General features: G+C 35.0%; 1 protein-coding gene and 1 long non-coding RNA gene across 4 annotated transcripts in view; one reads left to right on the plus strand and one right to left on the minus strand.

Moving 5' to 3' along the window:
• Positions 1–18,482, plus strand: part of LOC126735054 (uncharacterized) — a 29,376-nt gene that overhangs the window by 7,117 nt on the left and 3,777 nt on the right. The window contains exon 4 of one of the 3 annotated variants that reach the window (XR_007660268.1): positions 10,615–10,629. The exons of the other annotated variants lie outside the window; for them this stretch is intronic. This is a non-coding gene — a long non-coding RNA (uncharacterized LOC126735054). Of the gene's footprint in view, positions 1–10,614; positions 10,630–18,482 lie in introns of those variants that run through there. 3 annotated transcript variants of the gene reach the window in all.
• On the minus strand, positions 349–6,358 carry LOC126735051 (guanine nucleotide-binding protein subunit beta-like protein). Its single transcript, XM_050438936.1, has 5 exons — positions 6,170–6,358; positions 5,818–6,026; positions 5,123–5,254; positions 880–1,163; positions 349–665 (listed from the first exon to the last, which is right to left on the minus strand). Exons 1-5 carry the CDS (start codon positions 6,276–6,278, stop codon positions 446–448), a joined length of 954 nt encoding a protein of 317 aa, XP_050294893.1. The 5' UTR covers positions 6,279–6,358; the 3' UTR covers positions 349–445.

Genomic DNA, 18,482 nt, shown 5'->3' on the forward strand with positions numbered 1-18,482 from the left:
TAAATAAGGAAGAATCTATATCGTCTGGTGCATACGATATACCCAAGCGTGTCGTCGACAAATCGTTAAAAACTAGGCAATAGATACTCATTATTTAGAATCAGTCACATCGAGTAACCCGGTAGTAATAGGATGTAATAGCACAAATTATTCTCTAGTATATTACATCAAAATGATTTTAAACACAATATCTTTTGAGAACAAACCTTATTTTGACTTGACTAATATAATACTCCACACCAGAAATAAAATGCCCCAATTAAAAAAAAATTAAAACAATTTTATTTAACTTAAATCCTAAACCTAGATCCATCAGTCTCACAAAATATACAATAAAAACACCACCTCTCAATTCAACTTACAACTTTTTTATTAAAAAAGTTTTGTACTTATCACACATCGTCACCTTAAATTATTTTAAATGAACGCGCGTAGAACAAATAACTTAGTGGGAGCTAACGCTGACCTGCCACACCCTGATCGTGTTATCGGAGTATCCGGCGAACAAAGTTTGACCGTCGGTGGACCACGCGAGCGACAAACACTGTGGGGGTTCGGCTTTGGATACCACTTTCACCACTTCGGGTTTGAGCTCCTCCACCATTTCCTTACTTTCCAAGTCCCAGATTTTGATTGAGGGCCCAAAGGCAGCGCACAGCCAGTATCTGTAAGGAAGAGATGAAAAAACGTCAGCTTTTATTAAGTTTTAGTAATATGGTTAATGTGGTAGTGCCGTTTTGGTTTAATCAGTCCCATATCCGCATAACCCTTCCATGGAGAGTCAAGGGGTTAGAGGTTTTATCATCATAATATAAGTAAATAAATTCTTATGCCACAGGCATTTTTTCTGTTCATGAACAAACAACACATAATCCTTACCTGTTTGGTGAGAAGCACAAGGCTGTAATGATATCATTATGGTCCAAGGTGTGCAAGTGTTTGCCGTCATTCAGATCCCACAGCATGGCTTTGCAGTCTTTACCACCAGAGGCGCATAGAGAACCGTCCGGGGAAACTGTAACTGTGTTCAAATAACCGGCGTGTCCGCTGTGGTTGATCTTTAGGCGGCAGTTGGTCAAATTCCATACTTTGACCATACGATCCCAGCCAGCTGAGACGATGATCGGATTGGCATGGTTTGGTGAGAAACGTACACATGAGACCTGCCGTGTTTGGGTAAAAGGAATTCGTTAGTCGTAAATATTTACCATTATTTAATAGTTTTGAGGTAAACAGCAACCATGTTTATTCAGGATTTTCAATAAACAAAAGGAAATTCTAGAGATATCAACCAAAAAAGTAATAAGAAAACATCCGCTAATAGATTCTAAATGACTAAATGATGTGATATTAACCAAAAAGCTTTAAAATAAAATGGGACAATGCTTGTTAATTTTATGTTTATTATTAAGTTTTTATCTTATGGGAATGCTAGTAATGCTATGTCTGTGAAGTAAGAATTAAGTGTTAAGAGCAATCTTATCTTTACCCATAATACTTTATTTATTTAAATGGAAGATCAAATTTACAGGAATAAAAAAATTGACATTTACATAATAGATGTGAAGAAGTGGAAACTATAAAAAAAATATATCAAGTAATCAATGATATGGAAATCGACACAATTAAAGCAAAAATAAAATGTAACCCTACAGAGAATTTCCGTCTATTATTTACTTAAATTTTAATTAATATATGCAAGAGGAGAGCAAAAAATAACCAAAGAGCTCTAAATATAGCTTTAATGACCCTCAGCACAGCACCCTTTCGAAAACCATATTGGTTTTTATTTAAGATTTTACATTGAACCAAATGATCCAAAAGTCTCTCTTTGAGACATTTTTCAATAACAACTTGGCAAATGCATTTATTAGCTGCTAATTCTTATTTCAGTTTTATTTACTCAGTTTATTTATTTAACGGTATACTAACTAATAATAATACAACTTAAGCTAGATAATAGTAAGACATAAATCAATCAGTTACAAATTAATTTAAAGAAACCTGTTAAAGTAACGAGTCACTAATTAATTAATCAATTTAAGAGAACTCCTAAAGCTGCTAAAAGAAACGTGCAAGTCAAGACTATACCTATCGAAAGAACGTTGCATTCTAGTTTTTGAGGAGACAATTTATCGTGCAGACATATCTCAAAGGCCTTCGAAAAATTAGAGAGAATTGACACCGGTCTGTAGTTCTCTATTCTGCCATGGTCACCACTCTTAAACACTGGACATATTTTAGCCCTTTTCCACTCTTCCAGAAATGTATTGGTCTTGAGTGATAAGTTGAAGATTTGTAAGAGTGGTACAGCCAGGGCCGATGCACAGTCACGCAAAAGAAATGAAGGTATTTGGTCAGGACCCAGAAAGAGCTTTACAGAAGTTAAAAAACAAAGAAACTGCTCTTTGTTTTATAACTTCTGTACAGCTTTTCTTACATCTGCCTCAACAAAAGATTGGACCAAAATGTTGTCTGAACCATATGTATCAAATTCTTTGGGCTGAGTAATAGAGGACTCAACATAAACACTCCTGAAAAAAATCAGAAAAAGCATTTACAATACTTTTAGGACCCATAACAGTGGTATCTTTATAGCTCATAGAACCTGGAATGCGAGAGTTGTTTTGTTTAAGGTGAATGAACCTCCAGAATTGCTTTGGATCACTCCGAATAGCTGACTCAGTCCTGGATATATACTCATGATAAGCAAGATCCATTTTTGTTTTTACTACCCTCCTAGCAGCTCTAAAATCCTCATCAGCAGCAGAGCACCGGGTATGAAGCCATCTCCTATGTAGCCTAGACTTTCATTTTAATAATTTCTTAATTTCATGAGTGTACCACACAGGATGAGTATTTATTATTAGAGGGTCGAAAACGAGTAACAGCTAGACAAAAAATTTCATGGATTTTGTCATAAAAGGTTTTAACTGCCTCATTAACATCTGACTGGGTGGGTATAAAAGTCCAATCCACATCAGAGATAAGCTGGTAAAGATAGGGAAAATTAGCCCTCCGAAAATTATACTTAGGACTCTCATTGTTGGAGGGGAAATCTGTTACACTCTCGAATTTGACAAGATTCAACGAGATATTAATAGCAGGGTGATATGCATCCTCAGTGACAAGGGGTTGGTCGTCCCTATCCACAGAACACTGGAAGTTGGAGAAAACTAGATCAAGCAAATTATTGTTGCAGTTAAGGGCATTGTTAAATTGAGAAAGATTCAAAAACGCCATAAAATCCCTTAGGCCAGCAAGTTTAGTGTTACAAACAAACCTCATATTAAAATCCCCCAACAACAAAATATTTTGGTTCTGAATTGCCCTAAAAGAGGAATGATAATCAAAGAGAGACAAGTAATTTTCTAAAGGCGAGTTTGGTGGTATATATATAACAAAAATATAAACACTTGACTTGTTTACAGACACCCTGCAACCCACAATATCCATAGATGGTAGTATGACCTCAAAGTCCTTCAAATCAACCCTAACAGATGCCAAGTCATGTCTAACAACAACAAGAACTCCACCTCCTCTTTTGACTCCAAGAGCATCGAGATTTCGGTCCTTACGATACACTGAATAGTTATTTTCAAAAAAGTTCCCGATCCCATACACCACATATGTAAATAGTGGAACCTACACTATAATCAAACAATGTAAGATAGGGAATTCTTCCAAAAGTTATTGAATAACACTTTGGAACATTTAAATCTAAACCATTAAGGTTGCACCATTCATAGAGATTATGCAAGTCATCCTGTTGACAACAATTGACATTGAACATCTATAGACAAAAACAATTTCAAATCATCAGCAAATAATAAAAATTCACAATTTCTTACAAGTAATCCTATATCATTAACAAAGATTGTAAAAAGCAAGGGACCCACATGTGACCCCTGAGGAACGCCAGATGGCACAGAAAAGCTGCTAGATAAGAAGTTATTAAGCCGTATACATTGCGATGTACCCAGCACATAATCACTTAGCCAACAACATTTGATCCAAAACCCAAAGCTTGGAGCTTTGCCAGTAGAAGCGCATGATTAACTCTGTCGAACGCTTTTGAAAAATCTGTATAAACAGAATCAACTTGTGAACCCTCACCAAAAGCATTAAACAAATAATCTTCATAACATAATAAGACCAGATGAGCTATATTCAATAGGTTTATTTTCACTCACTGGCCTTAGAAACATATTGAGTAATCCTGGTATTACTTTAATTTTTGTAATTACTACTAGATGTATTTTATTGGCAATTTTTGGTCCTACACTTATAATCATTGCCATAATTTTTCATCTAAAATATTGATATTGTTACCTTCTTATCAAATTTTTGCTTACTACAATTTGCAGCTTCATTTATTACTTTATAGATCTTTTGAATATCATTCTTATTGACATGTGGTTGAATTATGTAACAGTTTTATTCGGATTATCTATTAGGTTATTATAATTTTTATTGAAAGTTGTTTTAATATTTATTACTTTACAAAAATAGGGTCTATATAGGAGATGATGTCCAGCTGTAGCAAATCTATTAACTTAAAGCCTAGCAATGAAAGAGAGGTCACACAAATATTTGAAGCAACTGAATTACTCAAAATATCTATATTGACATAACAGATTCTAGGATCGCAAGGTCTGATTGGACCAATGTCTAAAGTGGACAAAGGAAAAGATGCCATAATTAGCATGATGAAAATATAAACATAGAAGAAAGCAAAACACTGAAAACAAAACAAAGCTGACAGTAAATTTTCCAAAATACCAGAGCAACAACAAATTTAATTTATTATTTTATAAAATGCAAGTTAAACTGAATGTGTCCTTACTAAGTCTATCAATATAAAATATATTTCTTAAAAGTAACATGAAAATCCTGGTAAATTTCAATCTCATAGTTGAAAACGAGTAACCTGCTTCCAATATATTAAATTGTACTCCCAAGAACACAGAATGTCTTGACTCGTCTTGGTAAATTTAAGCAAAATGACCTAAACTTCTACCATGAGCCAAATTATAGTTTCTCCCCCAAAATCAGGAAAAATTACAATAAGCAATTTTTCCAACAAAAAGGGATTAATTACGCACAAAAAATTTGCTCTTACCCAGTCAGAGTGACCTTCATCCTGAATGGTGTATTTGCATTCTGCCAAAGTATTCCACAGCTTGATAGTCTTGTCCCGCGAACCAGAAACAATTTGACGGTTGTCAACTGAGAAAGCAACACTCAGAACATCCTAAACAACAAAAGTATATGTTAGATTACAATTTACACTCACTTTTAATCTTACTTTTGGCATTTTTACCTAAAGTGTAAGCAATACCAATATAGACTTTCTTAAGTTAAAAAACATATTTAAGTTTGCCAGAAAATGATGTGCTATCTCAGATTGAGGAGGACATTTTGGTTACAATGTCTTCCGCACCCAGAAATAACAATTTACTTTCCTTCCTGGCAATAACTGATAAGATTTTAAAACATCAAATCAGCATTGAAATTTAGAGGAAGGAACATTTCAAATCTTCTTCAGGGACCTCTCGATGCTATATACTTACTTATATTCATAAATTATCCATTGGAAGCCTCATTGGATTTCTTCGGACGATGCAGCAGAGGCAAATTAATAAAAACAAAAAATCTTCTAGCTGTGGTTAAACATGGAAGATTAATATTGTTTTACTTGAGGATATAATTTATGAAAAATTAAAGAACACTTCTATCAATAAAAATTTCATCCAGTGTTCTTTCATTAATCAAAATCAACTCCCCAAAGTGCGGTAAGGAATAAAATGGTCAAACCTTAGTGTGATCTTCAAATCTCCTGGTGGTTTTTCCAGCAGCCAAGTCCCATAGTCGCAAGGTTTTGTCCCATGATCCAGATAGGGCGTAGTTACCATCACTGGACAGCACCACGTCGGAGATAAAATGCGAATGTCCGTGGAGACGTTTTTGGGGCACACCATATTGGGTGTCTTCACGGGTCAGTTTCCAGACGATTAAAGTCTTGTCTGTTAAAAAATAATTGGGTCAAGACATACTTTGGACATTAAACTTAGGATTTACAAAGGAATTTATACGGGATCACACAGGGGAAAAGAGATGTTTAAGGATTTGACTTTTTACAATCACACGAGATAATGCCGTCACCTACCTCTGGACGAAGACAAGATCATATCGGGGTATTTGGGGTTGGTGGCGATTTGGGTGACCCACCCATTGTGCCCCAGGAGGGTCCCTTTAAGTTGCAGGGTTTCGGACATTTTAAATCCAAGTCAAATTATAAAAATAATATCGACGCGAACCGAACTGGTTGACAACCGATGGGAAAAAGGATTTTGACGCGGGAATGATGACGCAAGTAAACTCTCGCGGCGAAAAAACGAAGCTTCTCTTGACAACTATGATGGGAGTCACGCGTGTGGCCAACATTAAGAAAATAAATATCCAGAAAACCTTCTCTTCTTAGGCTGGGCATACACGTAACGGTTTACCTGAATAGGTGACCTGTTCAGGTAAACCGTAGCGTGTATGTCAGCGTTTGCAGGCAAAGGTACACAGGCGATTAGGCGAAGCGACCTGAACAGGTGACCGTAGAAGAATGAAAAATCGATTCTTTCGACCTGTGCAGTTGTGCTTTCCGGCAGTGTTGCTAGATGTCATAAAGAGAGTAATCGCATTGCCTGTTTAAAATTATCGTACATTATCGTACTGTATGTCGATATTTATACCTTCGAAAGTTTAATTAATATTACTTTGAAGTCGAAAGTTTAAGGGGAAAAAAATCCTGAAAATATTCTTAAATGTATTTATTTCCTAAATTTTACAAAATTTGAATTAAAATATGGTTAACATTCATCAAAAATTATGTCATCGTCTTCAGATTCTGCGTTAGTTTCTTTCTCTTTTGTCGCAGCTTTATTCTGATAAAGTGTGGCTGACGTCATACTTCTCAACATTTTTTCACTAGGATTAAATCTAAAACAGTTTTGTTCTAGATGAACTTTCTGGGAAGATAACATATGACCATTTAACGTATCCGTTATTATTCTATTTCTTGCCTTAGTTTTTATTAAATTCACCTTTGAAAATTGCCTTTCACAACTGGTACTTAAATGCGGTAGTGACAGCACATTTGGTGCAAATTTGGACAAATCGGGGAATATGAATTCTCCACTAATGTCTTTTACCTGACTTAGATGATAAAAAACTCATCAACTTCCGTGGATTCTGGCAGATCTTCGTAAATTTGTAATTTTCTCCACTGGTCATCAATTTTTTGTAGTTGATGTGTGTTTTGAAGTTCACAAATTTGAGGTAAAGATTTCATCAGCGATAAAAGTGTGGTCTCATTGCCCTTTTTGATACTATCTAAAGTTAAGATGGGCAACTTACTTAGCACAGGATCTTCGAAATTATACCGTTTTTTTATTTCTAGACAAGCAGCAATTAAAAAATTACGACAGCGTTGAAGAAAGTTTTAGCAATTTTAGCAGGTTCCTCTAAAGAATCTATATTCTAAAGAACCCCAATACCCAAATACAGATTTGTTATTCGAAGGAAATGTGCATCATCAGTTGGGTCAATTTTACCAATGTCTGTTTTATTGATATAGTTTTGTTCTATAAAAGCTGATAAAAAATCTTTGTAATACGTAACCATCTTACTGTGTAAATTTAAAATTACCACTTTTTCACTCTGAAAATATTTGTTAAGGTCGGCAAATTTAGGTAGAACCCATTCCAAAAAAATATAAAATATTTTTATCTCGAATTTATTAAGAGCAATATTTATTTCCTCGCTGGATATAAGACGATGTTCCAGGTAATTTGAAAAGAAAAACAATTTTAAAGGTTCCCACTGTTCTAGGATCCGCTTAACCACCTGATGCAGTAAAGACAACCTACGAGTTTGGGCTGGTCTAAGTATCTTGTGTGGTTCAGTACTACAAAAGTCCTGAAATTCTCTGAACATTGCCTGTCGCTTAGCGCTGTTTTTAAAAAAACCGTAAATATTTCTGGCCAAGTCTTCACACATTCGGGATAAATTTTTACACGCTTCACTTGCGCATAAATGCAAAGAATGGCATACACATTTCTGAAGCATTAATCCCGGGATATCGTTAGCTAATTTGCTTGCCACCGAGTTTTTATTACCAAACATGGTATTACAGCCGTCCGATGCAAAACCAATCATATTTTTAAGAGGAATACCATTTTGCGATAGGAGTGTTATTATTTCCTCATATAGCCTCTGGCTAGTAGCACCTTGATCCGCTTTCTCAGTTTCATCCCCAGAGAAAATTTGCAAAAGTTTCCAGAAAAGAGTATCAACTTTACAGATTTTAGGATGGAAAAATCTTACGCATATACATAAAGTTTTAACTGATGAAGTGTCAGTAGATTCATCAATAATCAGACTGAATTTGGAGCCCTCTAAATAAGAGATTATTTCTTGTTCGGCACAGGTACCAATAACATTTTTAGAAACTTGAGTCGCTATAAATCTTCCTAGTGACATTTTCGAGTCAGGAAAACAACTTTTAATGAGATTTGTTAAATGATCAGCTGAATTAAAAGAGATATCGTGCTCTCTCAAAAATCCTGTTATTTTAATTTCGGCCACTTTGCTCTTGAGTTTGCAAAGAACTCTCAGGTTTATTAAACAAAGAGGTTATTGTCGTCTTTGTGGAAAAGCTTTTACGTTTTGAACATGCTTTGATGATTTAGCATGATTTTTAATAACGGTTAGTTCTGCAGTAAGCTCTTAATTACAAGGACGACACCTAGCCTTACACAACCGCTCATAGTTACCACAATCACGTGTGAAAGATGAAGGTAAAGTATAAGCTGTAAGTAATTTACGACAAAAAATAAGAGCGGGGAATCCCCGATACATGATTCGATATACTCTAGTTGTGTACGGCGCCGCGCCGCCCATAACCGTTCATATAGTTCGTAATATGTGTCATCCATTAGATACGCAACCACAAACACTTATTAATGCAGAACATTTATAAATTCCTACTTAATACTATAGTATGTTAGTGACTAAATAAAATATTATTGGTAACAAAATATTACTATTGTATGAAATAGGGTTTAATTATTTTTTTGAATTAAAAAAAAATAAATAAAATTTAGTAAAAATTATCGTACAAAGTGGCATTATCGCATAAGTACTATCGTACATCGTACAAGCATTGGTTTTATCGTACGAAATCGATAATTATCGTACATCTAGCAACACTGCTTTCCGGAGCGTGTGTGCCGCTTATCGAATGCCTGCGCAGTCAATTATTTTTCAGTTTGTTGTTGAGCGGGTGCGTCTGTTTACGTTGCGTTGTTTATTTAGTTTTTTGTGGAATTATATGGATAGGATGTCAGGACGGAAGAGTAATGAAGTAATAGAACAGTTTATTGAAATATATAAATCTGAACCCTGTTTATGGCGATAAAAAGTAAGGAATCATGATCGCGACAAGAGAAATGCGGCATACGAAAAATTGGTGACAAAGTTAAAGGAATTGGAGCCCGATACCACAAGAAACTCGGTAGTAAAAAAAAACAATTTGAGAAATAACGTACGTAAAGAGAAGAAGAAACATTATATGTCAAAGAAGTCTGGAGCATCAACAGACGATTTGTACGTACCGAAACTATGGTACTACAACTTATTCGATCTTTTGAGAGATCAAGACATGCCTAGTTCGTCTGTTTCAAATTTGGATGACGACGATGAAAGTGACAAAGTAAGTAATCAATTAAATAAGAATACTGAAATTTATTAAATAGTTTTCAAATGATACATATTTTTTCACTTCTTATTTTTAAGAATACGACTTTCCTGCCAAGAAAGTTTACCTTCATGCAAAAAATAGGAACTGAATTTATCTCTTAACTGTTTAGCAGTAGAATTCCAATTTCCTTGGTTTTGACGCTCCAATACGATCATGTTCGATTCGGAGGTATCCAAGCCGGTGCATATAACTTCCCCATCATAATTCTCCTGATATGTATTATTTGGATGCACATAAGTGGTTGGTTGTTGTTGCATCAAGAAATTATGCAAGACACACGTTGCCATCACTACTTTTGATATGGTTTTCGGTTCTAAATTGATTTGTGTATGGAATATACGAAATCTGGATGCAAGTATTCCAAACGCATTTTCCACAACATGCCTTGCTCTGGAAAGTCGGTAATTAAAAATCTCTTTAAAAGCTGAGTCTAGCTGAGCTTGTCGAAACGGCTTCATAATATATGTAGCATCCACTATTGCGAGCAGTACTATGCTGTGTCTGCCTTTATAGTTAAAGTAGAACGATCCGGTATTACCTGGGGGAACCATATCTATATGTTTACCATCCATGGCCCCAAGACAGTGTGGAAAATGCCATTTTTCCTGAAACATTCCTGCAACTCCTTCCCATTTTTCAGCAGAATCAGGAAACTGAAAAAAAACATTATAATTTTTGTTTTTCCTAAATTTATAATTATAATTTGCTAAATTCATTAACATTATATGCCTATTTAAGCTGAAGTTAATAAATTTGTTTGCTATTAGTGCTGTATTCTATACAAAAAAAATCGGTTGCAGGAGATGATCGAGGAACCAGCCCCAATACCTTGCGTGAATGAAGTAACATTAACCACAGAGGAAAACGAGATTAGTCCAAAATAAGCAAGGTCAAGTGAAAATGGACGCTGTAATGACTCCAACGAACGCGGGCGACTTCCTGTGTCAAGACCTGATCTGTCAAAAAAAAGAAGAAATGAGGAACTGTCGAATGATGTTTTAGTTTCAGTACGTGATTATTTCAAGAAGCCTCGGCTACAGGAAGATCGTTATGACCTTTTCGGTAAAAGCATTGCTATGAGAATCAGATCTCTGGATAAATGGATAAATTATGATGAACAAGGTACACAGTCAACAGTGGCAGATTGTACGAGCCAGACAAGTTTAGCAGGTACCTATTTCTCGCAGTTTAACGCTAGTATGTAATTTTTTCGTTAGAGGTATTAAATAAAAAGCTTTACGGCAAAAAAAAATTTAATTTACATTTATTTGTTATTGTACGTACCTGAAGATAGTCAGTCCTTTCGTAGCACTTTATATATAGCTTCACATGTCTCTGGAATTATTTTGCCAAGAGCTTGGGGCGATATTATAGTAGAATACTTGAGACATTCGTAAGACCGGCCAGTTGCAAGGAATCTTAGGGTAGCTGTCAATCTTTCATGGGCGGAAATTGCAGCTCTCATAACTGTATTGTTCTTTTGTATCAAAGGGGTTACCATTGACAATAATTTTTGGTAGAATTACGGTAATCCATTGGTTCGGAACTTAATTCATATAGTAATTTTGTGTGGGTGCATTCATTCCTTTTCAAAAGCCAGTCTTTACACCAGGTTTTGCGTTTTTTTCTTTGTTTTTGAAAATATTTAGTCGCCACTACCGACTAAAGCGATCGCGTCGTCTTCTTGATTGGTCGCCACCTCGAACTGAACTGAATCCCTCCGCTTTTTACCGTAACGTGTATGTACTCTTTTACCTGTGCAGGAATACCTGCGCAGGCCTACCGTACAGGTAAACCATTACGTGTATGGCCGCCCTTAGAGAACATTGAAAGGCTTTCCAATGTTCTAAGCTGCTATTTGTCCTTAAAATATGCTTGAATGTTTTTTCTTAATTTTTGAGCTTATTGTCCTTTATTACTTCATAATATTGTAAATTATTAAGGAAAATAAATAAAGATTACTATAGGGACGAATACTATACGGTTGCTACTTATCAAAAATTAAGTGATATCAACTTATTAGCCAGTGCTACCAATGCTACGAAGTTAAGGTACGCGCACATACAACGGCAACGCACGGAGGAGACGGCCGGTACTCGACGGATTTTTTATCAGGGTATCGCACATATCTCCAGAGAAAAACAAACCACCGGTTTGTTTTTCTCTGATATCTCGTCGGAATCTATCGGAGACGCGGGAAAAGTCGGTGGTCAGTTGCGACTATGTCTTCGAGCGGTGAGGAGTTGGCCATTGTTTTGGAAGAAGAACATTTTCAAAAACGAAGAAAGCGCAGACGAGTGTGGATTCATGAATAATGCCGAAGGAGAAGTGTTTTTGGGGAATATGCACATTTGTTTCCAGACTTAATGAATGACGAGAAAAAATTCTTTAATTACTTCAGAATGACACGTATTAAATTCCAGTCCTTATTAGAATCCATAACTGAAGAAAAGTGTCTAACTCGCAAATCTGTTGGAGCAGAAGAAAGGCTGATGATATGCTTAAGGTCAGTATTTACTGTTATTACTTTAAAAAAGACTCGATCATATTTTCAACTAGCATTTTATCCACTTTCAGCAGAAATGCCTTGTATATGAATATATTTTTATTTGAAAAGTAATGGACAGAACATACAGGAACTCACAAAACTTAAAATTTTCTCAAAATTATTTCTCTTAACATGTAACAAAAGTATGTAACTAGAAAAATATTAGCATTTTTTATATAACTACAAAACAGAAACACACAAAACTAAAAACTAAATTGTCTTCAAAATTTATTTTGAAAAATTCTGTGAGGTAGTGTGGTAGTAGCTCTGTGTCGATGTTCGGTAATCATCAAGATTTAACAATTGATTTTCATTTGTAATTTGGCCAGCATATTCGGAAGGTTCTGGAGGGGTAAAGATAGCATTATTTGGTTGAAGTGATAATGCAGAAGTTTTAGCCTGGACGGCATAATAGGATGGCCCTGGGATGCAATGGCGGCTCGTGCTTTACAAATCTGGGGGTTGCAACTGTAGGGGGCCGTCGGTAATCGCGAATGAAAGACTAAAAAGATTATCGCTGGCGCTTTGGCGGAGGCGAAAACATTTTTCGGTGTCATACCCACTTTTAAACGGCCAAAATAACCAAAAAAAACTGGAACTTTTGATATAGTGCAATAATTAAATTCAAAAAACACAAACGAAAGAAAAAAAACTTTAATGACATAATACCCTAAAAATAGATAAAAAGCGTATGTCGTAATTATAAATTATTTAAAAAGAAAATCCATCCGACGTTCTTTAGACTCGGCAAATTTATCAATTACTCTTTGATTGAAATCAGGAATGCTTTCGATAAGATCCCTTTCTTTGGAAAGCATTGCCAAAGCAGAAAGTCTTTCTAGGCTCATGGTGTTTTGTAGAAATGTTTTTATCCTTTTGAGAGTAGAAAAACACCGTTCTGCTTCAGCTGAAGCCATTGGAGTGGTAATTAAAATTTTTAAAAGCTTAATAGTTTCACTAAATGTTTCACTAAGCTCACCATTCTGAGAAATATAGTCAAACAGCACAAGTAGTTCCGAGATTGATCTAAATTCCTGTGTTTCATAAATAACTTTTAGTTCTGTTCGGAGCTTTTGTTCTATAAAAAATGGGTAACACTTTATTGTTTCTTTAAATTTTATTTCAAGAAAATTAATACTATATTGGTTATACTGCTCCGAAAAAAAACACTAGCGGCGACTAAGTGTCTGGTAAAACTGAATCGCTCCTTTCCTTGACAAATAATAATGTCACATACTTCTTTTGCTTCTCGATAAAATTCTGTAGAGTCATCCAGCCTACGTCGTTTGGACGTGGATGGCTCCGATAGAGATGGCTCAATAGCGTCCGTGATATTATTTCTAATTTCCATTAATTTATTTTCAAAAGATAATATGTAGGTATTTTCAAGAGCAGCGTCAATTTGCCTCGATTGAAATTTACTAAATAAAATATCCACATGAGGATATTTTAACAAAAAACAAAATTTCTACTTTGAAGAATTTTCACATACCCTGATGCCTGGTTTGTGGTGCTAATATTTCTGCTTTCAATTAAAATTTGTTTCATTGTCTCTAAAATGCCATCTTTGTATTCAAATACAGTACAAACGACTCTAGAATTAAAATTCCACCTGCTCGGGGCTGAGCGTGGTAAGCGTTTTTTCACAATCTGGTCCAGTACTAACGATCTCTGAGGACTATTGGAAAAAAATGAACAAATTCCTTGTAAATTGGCAAAGAAAATTCGAACGTTTTTGTTTGCAGAAGCAGCATTTAACATTATTAAATTAAGTTGATGTGCATAGCAATGCACGTACGCAGCATGTTCATAAGATTTTTTAATTATTGCTTGCACCTTGTTAGACGACCCGCTCATAACTGATGCACCATCGTATGTTTGTGCAATGAGTTTGGTTTTGTTATCTTTAACATGTTTGTCAAGCTCTGCCAGAATAACCGAAGATAAAGTTTTGGCGTCATGATCACAAGGCACCAAAAAATCCCAAAAACGTTCAACTGGCTTACCGTTTACGATGTACCGAAAGACAATTGCCATTTGAAATATATTTGATACGTCACTAGTTTCATCGGCTATTATGGACAAAAAATCTGCTTGTTTTATTTCCTTACAAATTTCTTCTTGACATATATTAAACATTGTGTACCTTAACCATTGATGTACCTTTAAATACTGATGCTTTTTGTAAATGTTGTTTTAGAGCACCGTCTAATTCAGCACTAAAATCAATCAAGCCTCGGAAAACCCCAGGATTAGAAGATGACATAGACTCATCATGTCCTCTTAACGCGAGTTCGAAAGCTCCACAAAAACGTACACAATTAATAATAATGTTTAAAATATATCGATTTTATTTTACCTGTTCATTATGCAGGTCAATATTTCGACGATATGCACCACTTAATTGGGCCGCTACATTGACACTTCCAATGTGAATATTGTACGACATTCTTCATATGTGTTGCCGATGATGAATGTTTTTTAATGCGGTCTCCTGAGTGATTAAGATCAGTAAAACCTACTTTTGTCCAAGAAACTTCGCCTCCAAACAATAAACAAGGAAAACAAAACAAAGCATTTTTTATTGGACACCCACAAAGCCACGTATGTTTATTGTACAAGTCAGGATTAAACGTTCTCATAAAAGTCCTTTTTTTGCTAGACACAGATTGTTCTATTTTTAAAGGCGGAGTAGGCCTGCCAAGTCTTTTTATCTCAGCCTTATCATTTAATGATCGGCTACAGAACGGCTCTGCAATTAAACTTTGCGCCGAATTTATTTTTACCACTAAAGCTTTAAATTAAAATTTATTTATAAAAATTATGTTTACAAAACAGTAAATTAATTCAACACATAAAAACACAACAACGTACCGCGCCATAAACTGAATCAATGATCGGATTTTATTAAATTTGTCGGTAAAATAAACAAGGTTTGCACTATTCTTGCAACCACACGCACCTTATGAGAAACATTATAGCCGCCTCCTCCGACGTAGGCAACTTACAATACGCCGTAATACAATGTATGTATAATCGAGTGGTTTGCAGTTTGTGCGCACACCGCCGACCGTCCGTCAGCGATCTCGATGCGACTCGATGTAATATAGGAAATGATAGTTTTTTTAAGGTTTTGGTAAAGTTTTAAATTAATACTTGATTGCAATTTACAAAAGATGCTATAATATAAATAAAAATATGTTTCGTTTTTTTTTAGTCTTTTTTTTTGGGGGTTGCGCAAACCTGCAAACCTAATGAGCAGCCGCCATTCTGGGATGGCATGTTCTGGTGGTGCGGGATGTGTTAATGTTGCTTGAGCGTCTGTTACAAGTTGAAAGACCTGTCGTTTAATGTTTAGTTGTGTTGGTGCTGGAAACGTTTTTACTGTCGCCGCCATTGAAGAAAAAAATACATCCAGGGGATGTGCGTTTGTCTGCGACGATACCTGCTGCTCGCGCTTGAATTGCAGGTATTCCTGCATTGGAGAATGCTGTACATGTTCCCGTTTTCGTTTCGACCTGCTTAGATGACACGTGGAGGTACTTGCAACGCTTTTTGCTGAATCCGGGGTTGGGGGTTCAGAAAAACCTTCGTCAATTGCTGGCTAGAACCATCAGCATCAGAGTCGTCACCTGAACTAGGTACCAACAAATTATTTGTTTGCAATTCTTGTGGTTGTTGCAAATGGGGGTTTAAAAATGCCAATTCTTTTTCGGATTTTATTGGTTTAATCTTTTTTGCACTCTGTTTCCTCAACTGTTTCGCCTTCCTATAATTATCCCGTAGTTTTCTCCATGTTTCTTTACAGACGTCACCTAAAAGAAAAAATGCTTTTAATACATTTTTTTTCAGGTTCTTAGCGACTGGCAATTCTTTTAAATCGATGGCTTATACGTTTCGCATGGGAGAAAGCACTGTCCGAAAAATTGTTTATAAAACATGTGAAGCTATATGGGATCAATTGCATCCTAGAGAAATGCCGCAACCATCAGAACAAATGTGGAAGGAAACTGAAAAAAAAGTTTGGCAACGTTGGAATTTTCCAAATCTAATTGGAGCGATTAACGGAAAAAACGTAGTCATTCAAGCTCCACCAAATACCGGTTCGCTATATTTTTCCTACAAAAAATCGTTTAGCGTTGTGCTGTTAGCCCTAGTATCAGCTGACCACAAATTTATTGTTATTGATGTCGGCTCTTATGGAAAAAATTCAGATGGTGCCATATTTTCTTCATCTGCACTCGGAAAGTTACTACGAAGCAACCAATTACAAATACCTCCCGATAAAGCTCTACCAGAAACCAATATACTTTTGCCTCACGTAATAGTAGGTGATGAAGCATTGTCAGTAAACCTTATGAGACGATACCCAGGACATCAAACGGCCAATAATGAAGAAAATCGGATTTTTAACTATAGATTTATTAGAGCTCGTCGAGTAAGTGAAATGCATTTGGGTTATTAGTTAAATAATTCAGAATATATGAGAGAACGATAAGTATGTCCCCAGAGTATGTGAATGTTGTTATCAAAACAACGTGTATACTTCATAATTATTTAAGGGAAGACACTTGCTATTGGAGTGAAAATGACCAAAAGAAAGATTGTGTTGCATCGGAAGTATTTCGTCCACTACCTGGTATTGGGGGCAATAATGCCCAACAAGCTTTGCAAGTCAGAGAACAATTCAAAAATTATTTCACTTCCCCAGAAGGCGCAGTCGATTGGCAGTTACAAGAAGTACGACGTGAAAGACGCAATATTATTTAAAAATGGTCATAGAATATCTTTTTTATTTGCTTTCTTAACTAAATAAAATAATTTTTAATATACTTACTTGTTTCTCCAACTTCCTTTGCTATTTCTCTCCAAATTTCGTCCTTTCTGTGATGGTTACTCTAATACCTATCACTTAAATCCTAGAGTTCTTTATAACTTTGAACATCCACAATTAAATTTTCGTAAAAACTCATTATTATTATAGACAGTGCTAACTAATAATTTGCGAGCAAAGACTTGTCTAATAACGACGATTCCGCGGTAATCTCCGATCCTCATCAAATTAATTACGTTACAAGAAATTACGTTTTTTTGTGACCCTCAGATTTTAGGATAAAGACAGAGAAGTTTTATGAATTTTTATAATATAAAACTGATATACATCCGATAAAATTAATTTTTATCTGAATTTTAAGAGTTTTGTGATGTGTCTTATATAGTGCTGGTAGGTTTTTAGTAAGTACTTAGAAGTTTATAATTTATATGTTTTTTTTTTATAGATACTAAAATCATGGCTATTACTATAGCCTATAGCCGAATAGCAAATAGCAAAATATATTAGTTTAAAGATGTTTTGCATTGTTATGCCTTGTATTGTGGGGAAAACGACAACCTTACGTAATCTTTATAGTTCCAAATCCTTTGCTAAGCAAAATAAACCACACTAGATTTTAAATTAACCATGGGTAACTGCTATTAAATATATAGTTATACTGAGAAAAACAAATTTGACTGATATTTACGAATATTTACTAGAATCTATGGTAGCTGTAGTTTAGTGATTTTTTAAAACATTGCATTGCGAAAACTCTTGCATATGTCAAGTTTTGACAAAGATTCTTTATAATGTTGCCATGCTTCACGAATATCCTCATTTATTAATTTCAATAAACACAAAAGAACTGGAATTTTCATACGGAATTAAACACAAAAATTGCATATTGTTTAAATCTATAATACTTATGAAAAAATAAACTCGTTAGTGAGTTTTGGCAAGCAGTTAGTATTGTTAGTATTTAATAATTAAGAGAATAATAACAATGATAAAACTAAACAAATAAAACATTGAAAAGTTAGTAGGAAAAGTCTTTTTTCCACAAATAAATTAATTTTTAACTTCTCAATGTTATATTGACTCCACTTCAGACTGGGCCTTTTCCTTAATAAACAAATAAAGAAATATACACCGAACGCAACCCAAAAACATCTTTGCAATCAGGCAACGTGTGGATATTATTTTTATGCGAATCTCTGCATAAAACTGTCAATTAAATATGTCAAGATTCAAAACTAAACTAGAGAAATTGGTACACCGTAAAAATAAAAAAAGTTTTGTTATTT

This window comes from Anthonomus grandis, chromosome 1 (genome assembly GCF_022605725.1).
Source record: "Anthonomus grandis grandis chromosome 1, icAntGran1.3, whole genome shotgun sequence".
In the NCBI taxonomy this organism is placed as follows: Eukaryota; Metazoa; Arthropoda; class Insecta; order Coleoptera; family Curculionidae; genus Anthonomus; species Anthonomus grandis.